Source organism: Zonotrichia albicollis, chromosome 26 (genome assembly GCF_047830755.1).
Source record: "Zonotrichia albicollis isolate bZonAlb1 chromosome 26, bZonAlb1.hap1, whole genome shotgun sequence".
Classification (NCBI taxonomy): Eukaryota; Metazoa; Chordata; class Aves; order Passeriformes; family Passerellidae; genus Zonotrichia; species Zonotrichia albicollis.
In genome coordinates this window covers 6,920,674-6,943,362 of record NC_133844.1, presented here as the reverse complement: position 1 = coordinate 6,943,362, position 22,689 = coordinate 6,920,674, and the positions used below count along the sequence as shown (strand labels likewise).

At 56.0% G+C, this 22,689-nt stretch overlaps 1 protein-coding gene across 3 annotated transcripts in view; it reads left to right on the top strand.

The window, feature by feature from the left end:
• Positions 1–11,773: 11,773 nt before the first annotated feature.
• Positions 11,774–22,689, top strand: part of FGFR1 (fibroblast growth factor receptor 1) — a 34,819-nt gene continuing 23,903 nt past the window's right edge. For 2 of the 3 annotated variants that reach the window (XM_074558887.1, XM_074558885.1), the window contains exons 1-2: positions 11,775–12,055; positions 17,844–18,039. In XM_074558887.1, the coding sequence (XP_074414988.1) occupies positions 17,949–18,039 (91 nt within the window). In that variant the 5' untranslated portion in view covers positions 11,775–12,055; positions 17,844–17,948. Of the gene's footprint in view, positions 12,056–17,843; positions 18,040–22,689 lie in introns of all 3 variants that reach the window. The other variant, XM_074558886.1, reaches the window with a different exon arrangement.

Sequence of the window (22,689 nt, the reverse complement as noted above, 5' to 3'; positions counted from 1 at the left end):
TGAGCAGCAGCCTCTGCATAGTGGATACTTTTGCTCTTGATGAAGGAGGAATGATGAGGAGGACTCCACCTGATCAGAAGGCTAATTAATTGCTTTATTATTTATTACACTTCTTAGTTAATAATTTATTATTAATAAATAATTATATAGATATATTATAATATAAAATTATATATAATTATAATATATAATATATAATATATAATATATAATATATAATATATAATATATAATATATAGAATTATATTATTGTATATTATATAATATACAATAATATTATTATATGTTATATAATATATTATATATAATTATATATATTATATAATTATATATAATTATACTTATATATAATTATAGTAATTAAATTATATAATTTATTATATGCAATATATAATTTATTATTAGTTTATTTTTTATTATACTATATTATTCAATACAGCTAAAATGGAATGCTGCCAAGCACTCAGCTCTGCACACACTGCACAGAATCTCATTACTATCCCCCGAAAGTCCCAACACACACACACATTCTTGGCCCTGATAGGCCAAGGAAACAAAACACCAACAACAAATCACTTTGGGTAAACAAAACACCACCATTGTGGGTAAATAATCTCCATATTGCATTCTACTTTGGCACAACACAGGCACAGCAAATTACAAGAATTGTTTTTCCTTTCTCTGAGGTTCAGAGAATGTGAAATCTAGAAATACCCTTGGCAAGAATTGTGCCTTGCTTTTCTCTGTGAAGAGAAATGTGGGGCTACACAGTTGGCCCTGACAGGTCAAGGAAACAAAGCACCATCACCACCAACACCATCACTTTGGGTAAATAACCTCCATATTGCATTCTACTTTTGCACAAACAGGCACAGATAAGAATTGTGTTTCCTTTCTCTGAGGTTCAGAGAACGTGAATCCCAGAAATATCCTTGGCAAGAATTAATTGTGCCTTGCTTTTCTCTGTGAATGAAATGTGCTCCCCAGCTGGTGGGGACAGCAGTGGGGACCCCCTGTGCCAGCCAGCCGAGAATTGAGGACAGGGGGTGGCACAGGCGGGGTGCCAAGGGGGCTGGAGCTGGCAGAGGAGGCCTGCCCAGTGCTCCCAGTGCTCCCAGTGCTCCCAGTGCTCCCAGTGCTCCCAGTGCCTGGCTGCACTGGGATGTACCTGCTCCCACCCACCCCCAGCCCAGCCAACTGGCAGGTGACGATGCCGAGGCTTTGTCCCTGCGCTGTGATGTTGCCTGTGATTTATAGGTCATTTTACAGCAGCTGTAAAGAGGCTGTAAATTATAGGAGGGGCATAAATTAGCCACGGAGCCCTTTAGTGGCCATAAAGATCTAAGGCCCACCACAGCTGCCTTTGGAGCTGGCACCCCGGGACATTCCCGAGGACAGCCAGGGGTGTCCTCAGCCAGGCCACTGGGGCTGTGCTGGCTTATTTAGCACAGCTCAAATAAATGGGGCCTTTTATTCCAGCAGGGCCACAGAGCCAGAGTGTGACAGGTGGGGAGGGGCCGGGGTGGTGGGGCAGCCCAGGGGCTCCCTGCCCCATCCCAACCTTTCCCTTTTGTTTTGTCAGGGGGAGAAGTCACTGCGTCCCTCCAAAAGGGGTCCTGGAGCTGGGACCCTGAGACCCAAACATTCCTCTGGCTACCCTGAGTGATTCGAGACCCTAGCGAAGAGCTGAGAAACCTTGGCATGGAGTCAAAAACACCTGTGCCTTTGATTTTAGTCCATAAAAAAATTATCAACTTTGGGTGAAAATTATACAAGCCACGAGAGTTTGGGTAGAATGATAGTTAATTTGCCACAGGGTGAAAAAGTAGAATTTTGGGGATTTAGAATGGAGGTTCAAGAAGCAAAATAGGAGAATCTAAGCGTGTCCTGTCCTCCTCCTCCTCTATCTTCTTCTTTTCTTCTTCTTCTTGTCCTCCATCTTCTGCTGTGATGGTGGCACGTTTGGATTGGTTTAGAGTAGAGAAAGACTGTCTAGCATAGGTGATAGGTATTGGAAAATTATTGTAAATAATGCACACATGGATTTTAGTATAAAAAGCCAACACCACCCCAAAAGCAGTGGTTGTGCCACAACCCGACCTGCTGTACAGAGAAAGAATGGAACAGATAAGAGAAAATAAACAACCTTGAAAAGAAAAAAAAACTTCTTCTTCAGTCATGAGGCTGGGAAAAAATGACCTTCTAATACCTCAAAAGTCATTTCAGCCACAAAAACCCAAAAGGACCAGTCCAGCCCAGGAGGGTTTGGTGGTCCAAGAGGCAGCAGCAGGATGGGGATGACACCTTGGGGCTCTGTCCCCATCTGCCAGCACCAGGGTCCCTCCCATCGTGCCAGGTGTCCCCTGGGCTGTGCCCCCCAAATGGAGCCCCCCAATGTGGGCAAGCCCCCCGAATTCCAGCGCTGCCCCAGCCCTGCCTGGCAGTTGGTGCCCTGTTGCTCTCCCCCTGTTGTTCTCCCGTGTGACCCTGGAGCACAAACAGCTTTGCAGCCTGTTAATTACATTATGTCTAACGAGCAGGATCAGGCGGAAGGGATTAAACCTTGGATGTGCTGCTGCAGCGCTGGAGCAGAGGAGAGAAAAGCAGCTTTATCCATTCAGAACAGGAGTCACTTTTCACACCGGCTCCAATCCCAGAGCTAATCCCCTCAGTTTGCCCAGTGCACCGACAGCTCCACACACAGGCAGGGCAGGCAGGATGCTCCTGGCACCAAACTCGAAATTTTCCCTGTTTTATCCAGCCTCAAAACCTGCTGGATGAGCGCTGACAGGGCAAGAAAGAGACTCTGCAAGCTCTGCCCTGTGATGGTGTTGGATGAGGGAAGAGATGAGGATCTGACTCCATGTTTCAGAAGGCCTGATTTATTTTTTTTATTATATATATGACATTAAAACTATACTAAAAGAATAGAAGGAAGGATTTCATCAGAAGGCCAGCTAAGAACAGAATAGAATAGAATAGAATAGAATAGAATAGAATAGAATAGAATAGAATAGAATAGAATAATAACAAAGGTTTGTGTCTCAGACTCTCTGCCCAAGCCAGCTGACTGTGATTGGCCATTAATTAGAAACAACCACATGAGACCAATCCCAGATGCACCTGTTGCATTCCACAGCAGCAGATAATCAATGTTTGCATTTTGTTCCTGAGGCCTCCCAGCTTCTCAGGAGGAAAAATCCTAAGGAAAGGATTTTCCATAAAAGATGTCTGTGACACTGCCCCAGCACTTGGCATGCTCTAGGGACCTTTTCCATCGTTACTCTGCTCACCACAGGATCAAACAGCAGTTCTGGGGAATTTCTGGGGGTTACCAGCAGCTCAGCATTTCCTGGGGCTGCAGCTGCTCAGTGCATGGCAGGAACATGGGGTGGGGTGCAAATTGTCCCCAAATACTTCAGGGAACACCTTCCAAGAACTGGAATCCACACACACAGAGCACCTGTGGTCCTTGAGACCACTCAAAATCGTGTGGCTGGGCACTGGGTGATCCCCAGGACCAAGGAGGGGCAGAGCAGGGCAGGAGGGACCCCAGAGCAGGCAATGGGGAACCTTCAGGCTGGGAAACACCCAGAGACTCTGTCAGCCAGAGTGAGCCCCTGGGGGCACCAAACTCAGGCTCCTGGGTGAGAGATTTGCATGATTATTCAGCATGAATTCGCCTTTGATTTTCATGATTGTTCAGCATGAATTCACCTTTGATTTGCGTGATTATTCAGCATCAATTCTCCTTTGATTTGCATGATTATTTGGCATGAATTCAGCTTTGATTTGCATGATTATTCAGCGTGAATTTGCCTTTGATTTGCATGATTATTCAGCATGAATTCACCCTTGGGACCGAGCCAGGGTCACCCTCTGTGTGACAAGGAAGGCACTTTGCATTCTGAGATGCTGGAGCATCACCTGCCTCGCCCTCAGCAACACAAGCTGAGCCACCACCGAGCTGCCTGGGGAATTCACAGAATGGAGGAATCATTTCGGTTGGAAAACACCCTTGGGATCAAGTGCCTCTGAGTCCAATGCCAAACCCAGCCCTGAGGCTGCCCAGCACACTCTCCCTGCACCTTGGCATCACTCAGGAACAGATTGGGACAGGGAAAACCTCTGTCCACAGCTGGGCATGGCTCCATGGGGACACTGAGCCCCTTCCCAAGCACAGAGTGAGGCAGCAGCAGCAAACCTGGGTTGCTTGCTGCAGACCCCAAGGAGAGCATCTGCAGCTTGTTTCCAGCATGAACTCCTGTTAAAAGGGCACTGTGTCCATAAATCCATCAGGGGGAAGCTTCCTGGAAACCCAGCTTGGCTTCTGCTGCTCTCAGAGCCCCCAGGGCTGCAGTGCAGAGGCTGGGGAAGGGCTGGGAATGCTGAAGGGGCTTTGCACATCTCTGAGTCCTGCAGAACTCAGAGCAGGAAGGGGGGCTCCCACCCACCCCCTGGGCACCAAACCCCTCTGAAACAGCTCCCTGTGAGCCAGGAACCTCTGCCAGGGCCATGCTCTGAGCCAGGCTGTGCTCTGTGTCCTGGGAGGTTTAATGCCTCTCCAGCTCAGCAGCCAAGACAAGGGTGAGTTAAGTCAAACGTTGGCAGGTGGAAGCACCAGAGGATGCTCCTCCCCGGCAAATTAAGCCTAAATGAATTAATCAGTGAGTGAAATTTTAAAAGCTTTTCATGCACTTGTGCAGCTCTTGCTCTATTTATACGCCAGTCACCTGCTCCAGAGCTGCTGGGCAGGACAGGACCCTGGGGAGAGCTGGGGACTAAGTCACCTTCACCTGGAAGTGCCCTGCACTCATCGTTTTCCTGGCACCTCTGTTAGAGAGCAAGGGGAAGGGCAAGAGGATCCCAGCAGCCCTGGGCACTGAGAGGAGCCATTCACAATCTGGAGGGGTGAGAGAGTTTAGGGTCTGCCTGTGGTTTCCTCTGCCTTCCTCCTCCTCCCGTTTCCAGCGTGTGGGAGGCATCTCCATCCGGCAGCATCAGCCTCGTGTGGCTTTGGCAGGGCCAGCGGGCACAGCTCTCTGCCTTGCTCTATAAATACAGCGGCTTCTCCAGGGCTGTCTAGACAGGAAACAGCCTGAGAAACTGGGAGAAAACTCCTGCAGTTAAAGGGGACTGGGACTGTGCTGGGAGCCCAGGGAGAACTGGCTGCTCGCTTCCAAATCCAGGGGATTCTGCCTCTGGGTGAGGGAGAGGAAGATGGGGAGGCAGCACAATTACACCACAACCACTCCTCTATGCTGCTCTGGCCTCTCTGCTTCCCTTTTTTACGCCAACAATTGCAGAGCAGCTCTAAGTATGGGTTCCACTGGATCCCTCACCCATCAGAGCCTGGGCAGGGCACAGGGACCCAGTTGCTTTGTCCAGGTGCTAAACCTGCTCAAGTTTGTTTTGCATTGCTTCTACTTCATACTCCTGCAGGGAAAACTCCTCACCCTGGCTGTTTTGTCCCCAGCTGTGGCTTTTTTTCCCTGTAAACATCCAAATAGTACTTGAAATTATTAAAAACACAGCTCCAGTTAGTGCTGGGAGCCCAGGGGAAACTGGCTGCTTGCTTCTAAATCCAGGGGATCCAAAGCTCTGGGTGAGGCAGAGGAAGATGGGGAGGCAGCAGAATTACACCACAACCACTCCTCTATGCTGCTTTGGCCTCTCTGCTTCCCATCTTTATGCCAACCATTGCATCTCTAGGCATGGGATCCACTGGATCCCTCACCCATCAGACCCAGCTGCTTGGGTCCTTCCTTCCAGGTGCTAAACCTGCTCCAGTTTGTTTTGCATTGCTTCCACTTCATGCTCCTGCAGGGAAAACTCCTCACCCTGGCTGTTTTGTCCCCAGCTGTGGCTTTTTTTCCCTGTAAACATCCAAATAGTACTTGAAATGAGAAAAAAACCCCATCTCCAGTTAGTGGGGGAGGAATCCTGGCCCGTGGGTAATGACACATAATGACAGCCCTTCTCCCTCTGCAAGGAGCTGCTCTTGGGCTTCCAAACGACAGCGTGCAGAAAATGCCATTAGCAGATTACCCAGCTGAAGGATCTTTGCAGCAGCAAGAAGGTGAAATGCATCTGGCCTTGGGAGAAGGAGCTGCCAGCTCCATTCTCACACAGGAATGGGAGAGATTAATCCCATATCCATACAGGTCTCTGCACCAGCCCAGGGATCCCACCAGGCCCAGGGACATCCCCAGTTCCCAGCAGGGACAGGGACAATGTGTGGGTGCTGTGGGTACAGCTGGAGGGGTGAGATAAGGTTCTCTCATCTGAGGAGAACCCCCAAGTGATTTCTCTTGTGCCTGCATCACTATAAAGGCTGTAAATTAGTGACATCTCTTATCTGGAGCATCCTCCCCCTGTGAGGAGGAGATAACAGCCTGAGGAGGTGGCTGTTGCTGCTCTGATGGACTTCAGCACCTTTATCTGCCCCTGGAGATCTTTTGGGGCCAAACCAAAGATAGCAGGAGGATTTCTCAGGGTGGAGAGCCATGGGGACAGGATGGGCAGTGTCCTGGCTCTAGAGACAGCCCTGGGTGTGCTGGTGTCAGCACCAGAGCCTGTCCTTTCCCCATCCCCAGCCCTCTGAGCCTGCCTGGCTCTGTGGGCACTTCCATGGAGCCCGAAAAGCCTCTGAATGCATCGAGCATCAGGGATGGGAAGAGCTGGAGGTCCCCTGGGAGAGCTCATTAAACATCCCAGCCCCTGGAGCAAGCTGGGCTGGAACAGAATGACATTCATACAGCAGCTCAGCCTCGGTGCCACGGGGGCAATGTCAAACAAACAGAATTAATTTCCCTCTGCAAATCAATGTGGGGGGCAGAAGTCAAGCTCTGCCAGCACAGGAGATGCACTGCAGTAGATAATCATCCCACAGGATGATCCTGCAGCACTTCCAAGGGCTCCTGTGTTGTTAATATTGGGATTTTATTCCAATACTCCTGCTCACCTCCCAGCTGATCAGAGCTTCCCTCTGGGCAGGATCTCTTGGATGGACAATCAATAACAGGCACAGAGCTGAGCCTGGCAGCCCTCTTGGGCAGCAGGTTTGTGGGATGGATGGCTCAGCCCTTTACCTGGCTGTGACCGTGCTCACAGGGGTCTCAGGTTGAGGGAAGAGACGAGGATTTGACTCCATGGTTCAGAAGGCTGATTTATTATTTCATTATCTATATTACATTAAAACTATACTAAAAGAATAGAAGAAAAGGTTCTCATCAGAAGGCCGACTAAGAACAGAATCAGCAAGAATGAAAACAAAAGCTTGTGCCTCAGACTGTCTGAGCTAGCTGGGCTGTGATTGGCCATTAATTAGAAACAACCACATGAGACCAATCCCAGATGCACCTGTTGCATTCCACAGCAGCAAATAACCATTGTTTACATTTTGTTCCTGAGGCCTCCCAGCTTCTCAGGAGGAAAAATCCTAAGGAAAGGATTTTCCATAAAAGATGTCTGTGACACCTGGCAGCTCTGGTCTTTGTGCCAGCAGTGGGGATGCAGAGCCCTGAGCATCCTTGAGCCCATCTCCCCTCTCCCTCCCAGGGCAGGCACCAGTCTGGGGACGTGCTGCAAGCACTGCTGGGGAACTGCCTGCCTTGACTGCTGTCTGCAGACAATAAAATATCCTGTGATGTCTTAATGAGCCCCTCAGCATGTGAGAATTGCAGGGAGCAGAGCTCCTGCCTGGCTGGAGGGGCTGGTCCCAGCGCTGGGGTCTCAAATGAGATACCACAGGAATGTCAAGGGAATGGCAAAAACAGCTGGGCTGGGTGCTTTGAAGGCAAGGCTGGGTGGCAGTGGTGTTCTGCTCTCCCTGGCTGAGCTTGCTCCATCAGCTCCTACCAGGTCTCCTAAAACTGCACCTATGATGTCCCAAGCACACTGGTCATGGAACAGGTCCTCTCCTCATGAAGATGATGATGTTTGGGCAGTTTGGCAGCCAGGGGCTCCTAAAAAAATGTGTTTCCCAGAGGAGCAGCCAAGTAGTGGTGGGTGAGGAAGGTTATGGTGTTGAGATGACACCAAGAAAAGAAAAAAAGCAGTTTGGGTCCAAAAGTCCGGGCTGGACAGAGAGAGGGGCTCGAGTTCTCCTAGAGGTGGCACCAGCAAACCCCATCCCTGCATGCCAGAGCTGAGCTGCCAGCCTTGGGCAGGTGCCAGGCTGCTCTCTGTGACTCACATGTTCCAGATGATGGCAAGTGCTTTGCCAAGGCCAGCCAACACACCTGGAGGGTGCAGAGCAAACCCTGCAGCCTGGCTGTGAGGGGACATTGGGAAAAGACATCCTGGGTGTTGGGATCTCTGCTGCTCAGAGTGACCCCCAGAAAAGTTCCAAAGTCTCTTTTCCCAGCCCGGTGGTTGAAGAAGGAGTCAGAGCTCTTCAGTTCTCGGTCTCAAGGTTGTTTATTGTATCTTATCTGTAAAATTCTTTCTCCTGTCCAGCTGAGATCCATTCAGCAAGACAGTCTGAGGCATTCTGCCTGCCCCCAGGACTGTATTATATCTTTACACTAAAAACTACCTGTACAATATTTACAATTGCTTCCCAATACCCATCACCTATGTTAGACAGTGAGCTTCTACTCTAAACCAATCTAAAACTGCCACCATCATAGCAGGAGACGGAGGCCAAGAAGAAGAAGAAGGAGAAAGGCTGGACAAGCTCAGATCTCTCCATTTTGCCCCTCTAAATCCCCATTCTAAAAACACCAAAATCTACTTTTCCACCTTGTGATAAATTCGCTATCATTCTACTTAATTTGTTGTGGCTTGCAGATCTTCGTCTAAGGTTGGTAATTTGCTCCATTGGTCATAATCAAAACCACTGGGGCATTTTGGGCTCTGTGGGTTTGAGACTTCTGGCAGGGGTCTTGCACAGCCAGAGGGATGTCCTGGGTCCCCACACCTGGAGTTTAGGACAGAGGGTGACACGGGCACAGCCTGCCCTTGGTGCTGGCTCCCATCTGGGGACACACAGGCGTGTCCTGCCCCATGCCCAGCACTGGGCTGGGTGCCTGTGAGCACGAATGCACACATTGCACACTCAGCTGTGCCCCACGGGGCTGGGGCACGTCCCACACGTGTGTGTGTGTGTGTGTGTGTGTGTGTGTGAGCTCTGCTCTGCTCTGCTCTGCTCTGCTCTGCTGGCCGGGCCGGGAGCCGCCAGCTGCCTGCCAGGAGCCCCGCACCCTGATGGGCTCCAGCCCTTTCAGGGAGAGACGGAGCTGACAAAGTCTTTGTCAGTCAGATCTGTCAGGGAAAGCTCTTTGTTCTTCAGCATTTGCTCTTGCCTCCCCCCCCCCCTCCTCTCCAAACCTAAACTAGATGCATCTGCTTTTGTTTTCTAAATGCAGAATTAGGGGCTGAAAGGAGCCCCTTTGTAGTGGGGAGGAGGAGAGAGCTGCACATCTTTCACGGGGAAGGCAAGGTCAGGGGGGGAGCCTCTCTATTGTGCGGGGCCTCTCCTCTGCCGGCTCAGCCCTTTCTGTGCCCCCTCTTCACAGTCCGGTTCCCGCTGGAACCTCGCTGGGGACGAGGGGGAGACAGCCCGATGGGATGGGGAGGGCTCAGCTTTGCTTGGGGGGGATTTGGGGAGGGCTCAGCTCTGCCTGTGATGGATTTGGGGAGGGCTCAGCTCTGCCTGTGATGGATTTGGGGAGGGGGCTCAGCTCTGCCTGTGATGGATTTGGGGAGGGGGCTCAGCTTTGCCGGTGATGGATTTGGGGTGGGCTCAGCTCTGCCTGTGATGGATTTGGGGAGGGGGCTCAGCTGTGCCCGTGATGGATTTGGGGAGGGGGCTCAGCTCTGCCTGTGATGGATTCTGCTGCTTCCGATGCCGCAGCTGGGAGCCGGCATGTGGAGGCAGCAGATGAGGAGGAGGAGGAGGAGGAGGAGGAGGAGGAGGAGGAGGAGGAGGATGAAGGCCACCCCGTGGCCTTGGGCTGGCAAGTGGAGGCGGGCAGCACTGACAGCACTGAGTGTGCAGGAGGGGGTACATGTGTGCACACGAGTGTGTGACACCCTGCAGGGACACAGCTGGGACACCCTTCAGGGTCCCTGTCCATCCAGAAGGACTTGCTGTGCACATCATGCCATGGTCACTTCTGTGCTGAGCCCCAACATGATGCTGAGCCAGATGCTGGAGCCTCCTGGGAGCAGGGGGTGGTTTTCCCCATTTTCTGCCATTTCCAAGCACCTTTATTGATAAAGGCCCAAGAACTTGTGCCCCGTTGATGAAATCATGCAGAAACCTGTGCCAAAGGACCAGCAGCCACAGAGGCTGTCCATCATGAGTGCAGCTCTGTTTTGGAGCCAGCATAGAAAAATCTGGGACAGAAGCCCAGTGGGAGTCATGGATAGCAAAGTCCAGCAGGTTGGGTCCCTCAGCAGCCTTGGAACCTGAATTCAGCCCAAAGCTCCTGAGCAGTGAGGAAGGCAGGGCTGGGGATGGGTGACTGCACCCTAAATGTACATTGGGTGAGTTGTGCATGTGTGAATTGTTCATTGAAACACTTCCCATCTCCAGCTTGCTGGGAGAACATCCCAGCAGGTGTGTTACCTTCCCCCCTTCTCCCTGCCCACAAATCTGTCAAATGTGAAAGGGAAATGTTCCGCAGGTCTTGGCATGGGGAGCTGAACGGGTGCCTGAAGCAGGAGGAGGCTGCTCCTGGGGATGGATGCCCAGCATTTGGTTCAAATCTACCACCAGTGACTGACAGGGCTAATTCAGCCTGTCCTCTTCCCTCTTATAACTTAATCACTTGCACATTGCCTCGGCAGCTCTTTCCCTGCTGTCTGGAGATGTCTTCATCCCAGGATGCCCTGACTTGGACTCATGGCTGCTCCCACAGTGCTTCCTGCATGGAGGCTGAGTGCCCTGCTCCAGCCTGAGCCAGTCCAACTTTGGGAGAGCTCATCTGAGTGCCCTGCACCACCCTGAGCCAGCCCAGCTTTGGGGGAGCTCATCTCAGAGCCCAAACTGGGGCTCTGTGAGCTGCCCTTCCATGCTGGGGAGTGCAGAATTCAGGCTGAGCCCGCTGGTGGGACAATATCCCACTCTGCCTTTTGGCTTGGGGACTGAGTGTGGCTCTTAGCTGAGACTAAGCCAAAAGTGCATGTGGAGAGTTCTGGGGAGCTCTGTGTTGGAGCTGCCACGTTCCTGCCCCAAACCTCGGTGAAAGCAGCTGGGAAGGGCAGGGACTGCAGCACCAGCTCTCCACAAACCCCTCAGCAGCTGGCACTGACTGGCAGGATTATGTTTCCCTGTGTAAAAGCGCTGTGGTGGCTCCTGGGAGGACTCGGGGCTGATTTGAGACTCTTTAAACATCCACCCTGGGCTGATTTGGGACTCTTTAAACATCCACCCCGGGCCTTGCCCTGCAGAGGGGCTGGCTGGGGGGCTCCAGGCTGCCCAGAGCTCTGCCCACCCCGCTGCCTGCATGCACTGCCCGCATCCTGATGCCTCCAGACCGGGTTTTGCACAAGATAACGGGGGTGCAGGCAGGCCCCCCACCCCAAACTGCACCCACGGGGCCTGAGGCTCCCCTGGGGCCAGCAATACACACAGGAGGAGGGTGCAGAGGAGAGGGGAGCATCCCGGCCAGCATCCTGCGCTGCCTTCGGGGCGCAAATCCCCGGGGCTCGTCCGGAATGGCCCCGGGGTCTGCAGTTGGGGGGGCGCTCCGGCTGTGACTACAAGCCCCATCAGGCCGCTGAGGAGGAGGAGGAAGGCGGAGGAGGAGCCGCGGCGGCCGGCGGGGCGGTGCGGGAGCGCCTTAGTTCGGCGGCGGCGGGCGCTCGGCGGGACGCGGCGGGCGGGCAGCGGCAGCGGCGGCGTCGGGGCGGCCGCGCCTTCGGGAGCGCGTCCGGCAGCGGCTCCGGGAGCGCCTCCCGCCGCCTCCGCCGGCCCGGCCGCACCGGGGCTGCCATGGGGCGGCCGCTGTGAGCGCGGCGGCGGCGGGGCTGCGCCTCTCGCCCCGGCCGGGGCTCCCTCCCCTCCATTGTTCCCGGGAGCGGCGGCTCCGCGCCGGGGCTCCGGTGAGTAACGGCCGGGAGGGGCGGCACGGACACGGCGGGGGTCGCTTTGTGCCCGGGGGGCTCGGGCGGGGGACGGGACCGAACCCCCCCCCAGGTGCGCCTTGTAGTCCCGGCGGGGCGGCTCGATGGGGGGGGCTCCGCATTGAGGGACCGGGGCATTTGCGGGGCGCCGGGGCCGTTCCCGGGACGGCAGCGGTTTGGGAAGGCGGCGGGTCCGACCCCGTCCATCGGCAGAACCGAGACTGGAACCGCCCCCGCCGTCGCGGCCCCCAAACCCCTCCCGGCCGCGGGGCAGCCTGGCGGGAATCGGGGGGCGTTTTCCGAGCCGCTGCCTGGCCCCTTCTTCCCGAAAAGTACCTGAGCGGGAGCCTTGCGGCTTCCAGAAAAAAAAAAAAAAATGGAGAAGAAGGAGCTGGATTTGGTTGTGGTTTAGTTTTGGGATGCCGGGGCGGGCAGCGGGAATGGAGGCGCTGGAATAACGCCGTCCCGGGGCTGGTGCTTCCCTTTGTGTGTGCACGCCGGTGGGGCTCCCGGAGCCCGGCACAGCGCGGGGATGCGGCGGCTCCGGGAACCGCTCGTCCGCCCACGGGAGTGCGGGGAGGCGACACCTGCGGTGGCCCTGGGCACCGGGGGGAATCGGCTGCAGAGCGGTTTGGTTGTGGTTTTTGCGGCTTCTGGGGCCGGCAGACACGGCCTCGTGTGCGGACGGAGCGGAGCGTGTCCGCGTTCAGGTGATGCCGGGCTGCCTCGCTGTCCCCTCTGTTCCCGGCTTGCTGCCCCGTGTCCCGGATCGGGCGGGCCGGGGCTGCTCCCCGCCCGGCAATGTTCAAACCCGAGCGGTTCAGTGAGCCCAGGGCAGGTGGAGGCGGTGGTTTGGGTGCCAGGATGGATGCTGGATGCCAGCACAGGCAGAGCCCCCCCCGTGCCAGGATGGATGCTGGATGCCAGCACAGGCAGAGTCCCCCCCCCGTGCCAGGATGGATGCTGGATGCCAGCACAGGCAGAGTCCCCCCCCGTGCCAGGATGGATGCTGGATGCCAGCACAGGCAGAGCCCCCCCCCGTGCCAGGATGGATGCTGGATGCCAGCACAGGCAGAGCCCCCCCCGTGCCAGGATGGATGCTGGATGCCAGCACAGGCAGAGCCCCCCCGCCCTGCCCGGGGCCACCGCAGGAGCGTGGGCCCTGCAGCCCCCTGCTCTGGCTAGCAGCCATCTTCCCCACTCAGGAGCACTTCCTCCCTTAATCCCTGTGCTGGCTGGCATGCACTGCTGCCTTTTCCTTGTGTTGCTGCGAGAGGATTAAAATAAATCGCCCCTGCCCCGGCAGGGTGCAGGCACGAGTGAAGGCGGCCGGCGGGAGCCGAGTCTGGGCTGTTGCACACACGAGGTGCCTTCCCTGGCCTCACCACTGCCAGAGCTGAGCTGCAGCTCCCTCTTTATTTACCCACCTAAAAACATAACCTGAGCCAGCAGCCCTTTTATCTCCAGCCCCAGGTGGAGCACCCCCAAGTCTTGGCTGCTGGAAGGGGCTACTTGCAGATGCTCATCCCATCCTGAAAATCCAACTTTCTGGCCCTTTGGGCATGACGGCAAATGTGCGTCCTTCCCCTCCCGATGGCTTTCCTTGCATCCTGAAAATCCAACTTTGTGCCCCTTTGGGGACCTTCTGCTTCTGGACATGATGGCAAATGTGTGTCCTTCCCCTCCCCATGGCTTTTCTTGCAGGAGTGCAATTTAGTGAAAAGCCCATCCAGCTCCTCCCAGGCTGAGTAATGGGTGTCTGTCCCTGCCTGGGATGGCAGGCTGTGATCGTGTCCCAGTGTCACTCTCCTTCTCCAGTCCCCTCCCAAAGCAGCCAGGGCGACCATCCCAGTACAGATTTTTGGGTACCAGTGGTTGTTCTGTAGATCTGAAACTCAACTCTTCGGGTGGGGAGGGATCCCTGAGTGTGAGGATGCTTCTAGAACTGCGATGGTTTTGTGGAGATCTGTGGGTGAGGCTGGGCCTTTCCCTGTCCTTCCTGCCCTACATCTCAGGCTCTCCCACCACTGCATTCCAGCCCACAGCTCAGTGCTGGAGGTGCCCCTGGTAGCCCTGAAGTCCTGGCGGCCAGCTGGGAAGGGTTAACATGCTCTTTATGCTGCACAGTTGGATATTTATTTTTCCAAGCATGTGTCTGCTTTAAGCATTACAGTTTTCCCCTACAGTTCCATGTGCAGTTGTGTTTGCTTTTTATTTCAGCAAATACTTGGTTCTTGACCTGAGCCACAGGTTGGGGGCACGGAGCACTGGGCAAGGGAAAGGCTTCGCTCCTGCCGCCCACAGATTGTGCCTTTGGCGTGTCCTCCTTCCCCAAGGGCAGCTGGATTTGGGCTGCTTTTGTTGTGCCTCAGAGGAAAAGGAGCCTCTTTTCATGTGCTTTGGAGCTGAGGGGCGTCTGTGCCAGGCAGGGTGGTCTGCTGGCAGTGACCACCTCCCCTCCTGAGGGACAGGGACCGTGCCTGCTTGGGCACAGTGTGCCACCTCGGGCTCCTGATGCTGTGCAGACCCACGAGCTGAGCTCAGACTCTTCTCCCTGTTGCATTTGGCCTGTCCCTGTGCTTTCCCTGCCTGCTGTGCTACCCACTGGTGGTACCCACTCGTGGTGAATGCCTCAGGCTGTTTCTGCCCCAGCTGGGAGGCAGAGGAGAGGAAGCAGAGCCCCCAGCCCCAGCGAGCCCATGGCAAAGTCTCAGGGATCAGATCAGGACTCCCCTGCAGATATCACAGCATTGCAGGGCTCCAAGCCTGGCTGTCCACCCTGCTCCTGTGTTTGGCACCTCAGATGCATTCCAGAGATGGACAGGACAGCAAGGGGCTTCCCCACTCAGAACCACTCAGCTCAGAGCCACGGCGTGCATCTGCTGTGCAAGTGGGAAAGTCCAGTCTGTGCCACGTTCCTGGGACAGCTCAGCCCTGTGACTCAGGGCTGTGGGAGATTCAAGGAGTGAAAGTGCAGCCCCCTGAGGACAGGGGGGCACAGGTTGCACAAGACTCGTGGACACACTGGTGTGCAAAGGCAGTGTGAGAACATCTGTCCTGGCACACAGGGAGCGTGTGCCCCTGGAGGGTGCAGGGATGGGCACAGGGCTGTCCATCACCACTCTGAAATAGCTCCGTGGGTGTAATGGCTGGTGGTAATTGCAGTTTTGGAGGCAGGTCTCCGAGGGGCGCTTAGCCCTGGCTCCTCTCTAGCTGCTTCTGTTTTTAGTTGTTTGAATCCACCCCGGAGCAGTAAATTGCAGTGTGCAGGAGAGGGGATGGTGCCCAGAGACCCACCCTGCCTGAGCTGCCATCCTCCAGAGCAAATGGTTTCCTGTTGGGATTTATATAAAAGCTGGATAAACACAGAAAAGAGCCATGCTGGTGTTTGCACAGGTAGGAGTGCTCTCCCCACTTCCTTGGGACACCAAGGAGTCATGAAGGGCAGGTGTCTTGGGGTTCCCCAGCCTCCCCTTTTCCCTTGGGAAGGGGGAAAAGGTCTGTGCTGCCTCTCCAGCATCTCTGAGCACTCAGATTCCCTCGGGTGTTGCTGAACCTGTCCAGAAGGAGCAATCCCAGTCCTGCTGCCCTCCAGCAAAGCCATGGCTGCTGCTCCCTCCCTCACTGCCCTGGGAAGCCGACCATCTCTGTGTGCTCTTGCTGGGTGCTGGCACCCTTCCCTCTGTTCCTCCCTCCCTGCAGTGACCCTCTGAGCCACGGGACAGCTCCGTGCTGCCGAGCCATCCCTACGCCATGGAAATATCCCGCTGTCAAGCCCTGAATCAGCTGGAAGGCGCCCGCTCCGAGGTGTATCTGGAGAAGGGCTCTGCTGTGCGCGAGCCAGCACTGACTCATTTGTCAGGAACTGGAGGCACTGGGCTCTCCTCCATCCCTCCATCCCTCCCCTCAGCGCGGGGCCGGCTCGGGAGGCCCACGCAGACGCTCCGCATTAGGGCATGTTCCGGGGAGCATGTGCTGCCCATAAACAAAGCCACCGAGAGACAGAAAATAATTTCCAGAAATACCAAAGGCTTTTTTTTTTCCTCCCCCCCACCTCCTCCCTCAAAGAATTCCGCCTCCCCTTTCCAAACCCTGATAAATCCTGAACATTCAATAACTATTTCCAAGCACTACCCAGTGCCTGGGAGCGCTGGTGTTGGAGATAACGCCGGTGTTTGCTGGGTGCCCTTTTCCCTGCCCGACTCCTTGTGTCAATAATTTGGGTCCCAAATACTCCTGTGCCAGCCAGAGCTGTTGGGCATGAAGGAGGCAGCTGGAACCCCACAACTACACCCCAGCTGGGTTTCCTTTGGATGCAGAGGCTTTTTGGAGGATCTTTGGGGATCGTGGCTGCTCAGCCCATCCTTGAGGAAAAGCCAGGCTCAGGGTCTCACACTGGAGCAGGAGAGGTAGAGCTCCATGGAGTGAGTGCGTGGGGAGGATGAGTAGCAGTTTATTACTCACTATGATTATTACTCACTGTTTTTAACAGCGTGTACTTCAGCCTGACGCCTGTTCCCGCAGCAGGTCGGGGACGGCGCAGCACACGGCAGCACGGGTGAGCTTGGGATCTTCAGCAGGGGCTGAGGGGCCTGGAGGCACAGCTGTACCCCAGGAGGTGCCATGGGGAAGGGTTTGTGGCATGGTATCCTGTCCTGTCCTTGTAATTGTCCCAGAGAGACAGAACGCCACCGCTGGCGGCAGCGCCCTGGCCGGGGCCGTGCACATTGAGCAATGGCTGGGCAGGATCTCCTCACAGAGCCCAGCGGGACCATCAGCCATGGCCAGCCTCGGGACCTCATCCCAGGCTGCTGCCGAGGTGCAGATGTGGCGCGGGGGTGGAGCACAGGGGCTCCTTCCCTTCCCATCCGCCAGGCTCGGAGCAGTTGGCCGGGGGCGGCCGGCTTCGGGCTGCGGCGTCCCCTGGAACGTGTCTTGGAAGAGCTCCATGCTGCTGGCATGGGGAGAGGGAGGGATGGTCAGAGGGAAGGAGGGATGAGGGCCATGGAGGGCACGCCCCCACAGCACCCTGAGCCTCCCAGCTGTGCCAGAACCCAGCTCTGGAGCTGGCCTGGAAAGGGATGGGGACCTGAGCGTGAGAGCTGGCAGGGACGAGAGCGAGTTGCAGAGTTGGCTCTGGATGCCGGGGGATTTCTCCCCACACAGCCACTTCAAAAACAGCTGTTGGTGGAAGGAGATGGGCTGCAGCTGGCTGACCCTGTGGCTCCAGGAAGGCCTCTCCAAGGGGTGGCTGCTGTGTGCCCTATGGATCCTATAGGGAATGGCAGGGACTGGAGTTTGCAGTGAGAGCTGCTTTGCTAGGGGTGGCACAGCACAGACAGCATGAGATTTTGCTCTGGGTAAGGGATTTCCCTCAGTGAAGCCATGGCTCAGCAACACCTGACAAAGTGCAGGAGGAGGAGAGCAGGAATCTCCCTTTCTTTCAGTGTCGTTAATGTTTCTCTCACCATTCTGGGAAATCTTGCTGCGCTTGGTTCTGCTTTGCCAGCGGTTTCACTCTTGACACATCAGCGCTTTTACACAGGGAAACATAACCCTGCCAGTCAGTGCCAGCTCGTGTCAGGCTGCTGAGGGGTCTGTGGGGACCTGCCACTGCAGTCTGAGGATGTCCCTTGATGCAGAATGTCGCTTGATCCAGAGACATCCTGCTGTCTGCGCTGGATGCAGGAGGAACATCACAAGTGCTGGATGGATGGTGGGATGTGGGGGAGCTGGCCCTGCCTGACTCTGCTTTCCTCCTTCCCAGCTTGTAGGGGCTGCCAGCCCTGCGGAGACCCCCCTGCTCCCCGCAGGGCCCCCATGGAGGGGCAGTTGCAGAGCCCAGTCGCCGAGCAGTAGCTGCAGCAGTGGGATGTGGACCTGGCGGTGCCTGATCCTTTGGGCTGTGCTGGTCACAGCCGCGCTCTCCGCTGCCCGGCCGGCCCCCACCCTGCCCGAGCAAGGTAAGAGCACAGCCTGGTGCCCCCATTCCCTCCTTGGTGTTCCTCGTGGGTCCACAAGCTGCTCTTCTCTGCAGCTGTCCAGCTGTTGGGCCACCAGCACGTCCCCAGTGCCACTGTGGTGTCACCTGGGAGCTGGTGCCTGTGGGGACATGGCATGTGTTGTCCCCAAAGTGGTTTGTGTGGGCACAGCAGTGCCTGGGGACATTTTAAACCTGGAGAAAATTGTGGCAAACCCTGACCTGTTGGTTTGGAGGAGGACACAGAGCCCTGGGGACTGTGTCCCCTGCTGGGGTCCCTCCCTGTGACAGTCTGTGACCTGGGATGTGTGTGCGGCTGCTCCCACCCTCTTGGCCCCACTGGGGTGACCCTGGGCTCACTAGTGGGGGTGAAGGTTTGGGTGCAAGGTACTGGTTCAGCTTTTTCCAGCTGGCAATGCTAGGGATGGATGCACTCCACAGAAACACTCGGGATGCTGCAATGTTGCTCCCAGCTGGAAATGCCCAAAGTGGGGCTCAAAGCTGGGGCTGGCTGATTTGTGCAGTCCAGATCTCTGCTGCAGCAGAGTGTGGGGCACCCCAAAGCTCAGGGATGGCCCAAGGGGGTCTCCTGGGCCTGGGCAGAACCTTGAGTTGAGCTTTTGCCAGCTGGCAGTGCTAGGGATGAATGCACCCCACAGAAACCCTCCGGTGTTGCTCGCAGATGGAAATGGCCAAGGTGGGGGCTCAAAGCTGGGGCTGGCTGATTTGTGCAGTCCAGATCTCTGCTCCAGCAGAGTGTGGGGCGCCCCAAGGCTCAGGAATGGCCCAAGTGGGTCCCCTGGCCCTGGGCAGAGGCAGCCCTGGCAGAGAGCCCCGGCTCCGGCGCCTCGGAGCCTCGGCGAGGCAGAGAATAACCAGAGCCGGCAGCGGGACCTCGACTCGCTCCTTTTGGTTCTAATTACCCAAGAATGTCTGCTCTGTGGGCACTGCTCTGCTTTTTAAGACTCGCTCCCCCTTCCCCCTTCCTCCCAGCAGAACCCTGGGAGGCAGATTGCTGGTGTGGCCAGCATGGGGACAGCGCTGTGAGGTGCCCTGGGGTCCCCTCAGGGCTCAGGGTGGGAGCTGGCAGCCAACAAGTGCCCCCTCTGCAGCTGCCCCAGCCCCACGGGAGATGCTGGGTGATACCAGGGTTGGTACCTCTGACTGGACCTGGTGCCAGGTCACTCCCTGCGAGGTGACACCCCAGAGTTACACATGGTCCCTGGGGAGCTGCAGCTCCAGAGAGGAGCCCGGGCAGAGCTTCCCTGCCAGGCACCATTGCTGAGATTTTTCCACTGGCGTGCCTGCTCCCCGCATCTGTAAACAATGCGGTTGACAGTGGTAAACATGTTTTTCTCGGGAGATTGCTCTTCCTGGAAGAGGTTTCCTGGCAGTGTTTGGGGTGAGGATGGCTCTGTGCTGCCAGCAGAGCACCACCTGCAGCCCCACTGAGAAAAGTGTTGGGGTGTTCAGGCTGATGGAGCACAGGTGAATTTTGGGGTGCACGAGGAGCCCTGGAGGGTTTGGCGGCGGCAGTGGAGGAGGAGAGGCTGGAGAGGAGGGAGCTGGTTCCTTGCCAGCCTCATGCCAGGGCTAACAATAACCTCTGGAAACATTTCCCGACACGGTTCTCACCAGGGCAGCCCAATTAGTGCCACAGCAGGAGCCCGGCTGGGGCAGGATCCGTCCCTTGGCTCGGGAGCCGGCTGGTGGGAACAGAATGTTCCCAGCAGGACGTGTGGGATGGGAAGAGCCAGCGCTGGGCCAGGACCTGCAGCCAGGCCTGAGCCACCAGCATCCCTCAGGGGCAGGCTCTGATCTCACCTCAGAGGTTTTGGGGTCCCCCAGGGATGTGGATGCTGGGGGACAAGGTGTCTGTCCTTCCCCATGGCGCTCAGGAGCATCCCCCATGGCCCTGCTCGGTGCTGGAGGCAGCAGCTTTCCAGGACTTTGTTCTGCATGTTTATGGGGTTTCAGTTTACTCCTGGTTCTGAGGCAGCTAAGCTCCCTTCTCAGGGAGGAGTAATCCCCCGCGGCCGGCCAGCCCTGTGCCTCACGTGGAGGGGGGCTCAGCTCTGCCCACCCCTTCCCCGTGCTGTGAGAGGGACTTCAGGAGCTCCCAGCACCAAAAAGTCTGCAGCAAATAAAACATTAACAGCCATTTAGTGCGTTTTTATAGTTACCTAAATTTGGAGTGGTGAAAAAACCCCGGTGAAGGGGAAAAGCCAAGAAATTTCCATGCGCAGCCTCCGTCCCTCCCTCGCACAAAGCCGCTCTTTGTCTCCAGGTTAAATAGAAACCTGCAGAAAATTGCCAAGGGTTTTTTCCCCCCTCTCTCCTTGTCTACCATTGTCCCAGCTGCTGCTCAGGCATCTCCTCATAGGGAGTGCAGCAGATTGTGCTGGGGCAGGGGGTCCTGCCTTGGGTCACAGAGCACCCCAAACCCTCCCCTATAGGGGTGTGTTTGCACTCCAAAGCACAGGGGATTGGGCTGCAGCCCCCTCCCCGTGGGGCAGGGGCTGAGGGCTGCCCCATTTCCCAGGGCTGCTGCTGCCCAGCTGGCCACAGGCTTAACCCCCCCTGGCCATCTGTGGGACCAGCAGGGGCCCTGGCTCCCGGGGCTTTGTTGTCCCCAGCTCCTCCAGGGGGTCTTGCTTTGCACCCTGTAGAAGCCAACAGTTGGGTCAGGCTCAGCCCACGAGGGTCTTTGGGTTGTCCCCTCTGCTCCCCAGAGCACTACTGACCCTCTGTCCCCCTCCCCATTTCCCTGCTGCCCAGCCCCTCCTTGTCCTTGCAGCTCCAGGTGTCTCCCACCCATAGCCCGGGGGATCCCATTTGGAGCCCCACGAGCAGCCCAGGCATTCCCTGCCAAGCCTGCAGCCTCCTGCTCTTCTTCTGCTGTTGATGGCAGCAGCCCAGGGCTGTTCCCGGAGCTCGGGGGGCCCAGCAGCACCCCCAGACCCCACTGCTGCAGCTGCCCAGTTCTGTTTGCCAGGGCTGTGCCCTCCAGGGCATCACACCCCATCCCCTCCCAGCCTGCATTGTTCCCTCCTCCCGCCTTTCCACTCGGATGCTGTCACTCCAGCCCTTAATTGAGGAGCAAAAAAATAAATAAGAGTCTTTGGGAAAGACCCAGAGCCTGGGTTGTGGGGAGCAGGGGGTTCCTGAGTGTGGAGCCCCCGCCTGGGACTGTGCAGGAGGGATGTGGGAACAGGAATGGACCCTCAGTTCCAGCATTAAGCCAGAGCCGGGCAAATCCAGCTAAAAATTGTGGGTTTGGGGGTTCTCTTGTGCCCCCCATGTGTGCCATGCCCAGGGGTGATGATGGAGATGTGTCTGTGCCCCAGGCTGCTGCCTCCAGGGCAGGGAAAGGGGGAAAAGGGGTGGGTTTATCCTGACAGCTCTGCAAGCTCCCAAGGCGCCTGTTAATTAAGTGCTGCTTCATTTGCGGTGCAGGCAGGGCCTGGAGCAGGACATAAATCCCCTCTCCCTGGAGGGAGCAGCCGGGAACGTGGACAGGAGGAGCTGGGGGTGCCCTGAGAGCCACGTGTGCCTTGTGCTGCTCATCTGGTGGCATCTCCCTGCTACAGCCTTGCCCTGGATCCAGGGATTCGCAGTGGGACCGTGTTCACAGGGCTTCTTGGATGAGGGAAGAGACAAGGATCTGACTCCATGTTTCAGAAGGCTTGAGTTATTATTTTATTATATATATTATATTAAAAGAAAAGGATATGTGACCGTGTTCACAGGGGTCTGAGGATGAGGGAAGAGACGAGGGTCTGACTCCATGTTTCAGAAGGCTTGATTTATTATTTTATGATATATATTACATTAAAACTATACTAAAAGAATAGAAGAAAGGATTTCATTAGAAGGCTGGCTAAAAATAGGAAAAGAAAGAATGATAACAAAGGTTTGCATCTCGGACAGAGAGTCTGAACCAGCTGACTGTGATTGGCCATTAATTAGAAATAATTCTATGAGACCAATCACAGATCTACCTGTTGCATTCCACAGCAGCAGATAACCACTGTTTACATTTTGTTCTTGAGGCTTCTCAGGAGGAAAATTGCTAAGGAAAGGATTTTTCATAGAAGATGTGTGTGACAAGGCAGGGCTGGGGATGCTGCACCTCGGGCCGTGCCCCCGGGCTGGGGGGACACGGAGCTGTTTAAATCAAAAAGAAGCCAATCCCCAGGTCCCGGTGAGCGCTTCCTGTTGGGATTAGTGGGGCTGCCGGGCATGTGTGTGCTTTTTCTTCAGGAAATACCTTCGGAAAGCCCCGCTGGGGTCTCCAGGGCAACCGGCGCCTGCGGCTCCGCGCCCCCCGCCCGCATTGTCCCCGCGCCGCTTTGTTGGCCCCTTTATTGCCACCACCGTCACCATCCCATGGCCAGCGCAGCCCGGGGCTGCCTGGGCTTGCAGGGTGCGCCCTGGGCTGTGTGCCCAGCCTGGGGGGCAGCACGGAGAGAGGGGGCACGGTGAGAGCAGCTTGTGAACGTGGGGCTGCCCCATGACCCTGTTCTTGCCCCAAGTCCATGCTTCATGTCCCCTGTACATGTCCCTGCCCCGTGTCCCAGGGCTGCCCCATGTCCCTGTACATGTCCCTGTCCCTGCCCCATGCCTCCTGTCA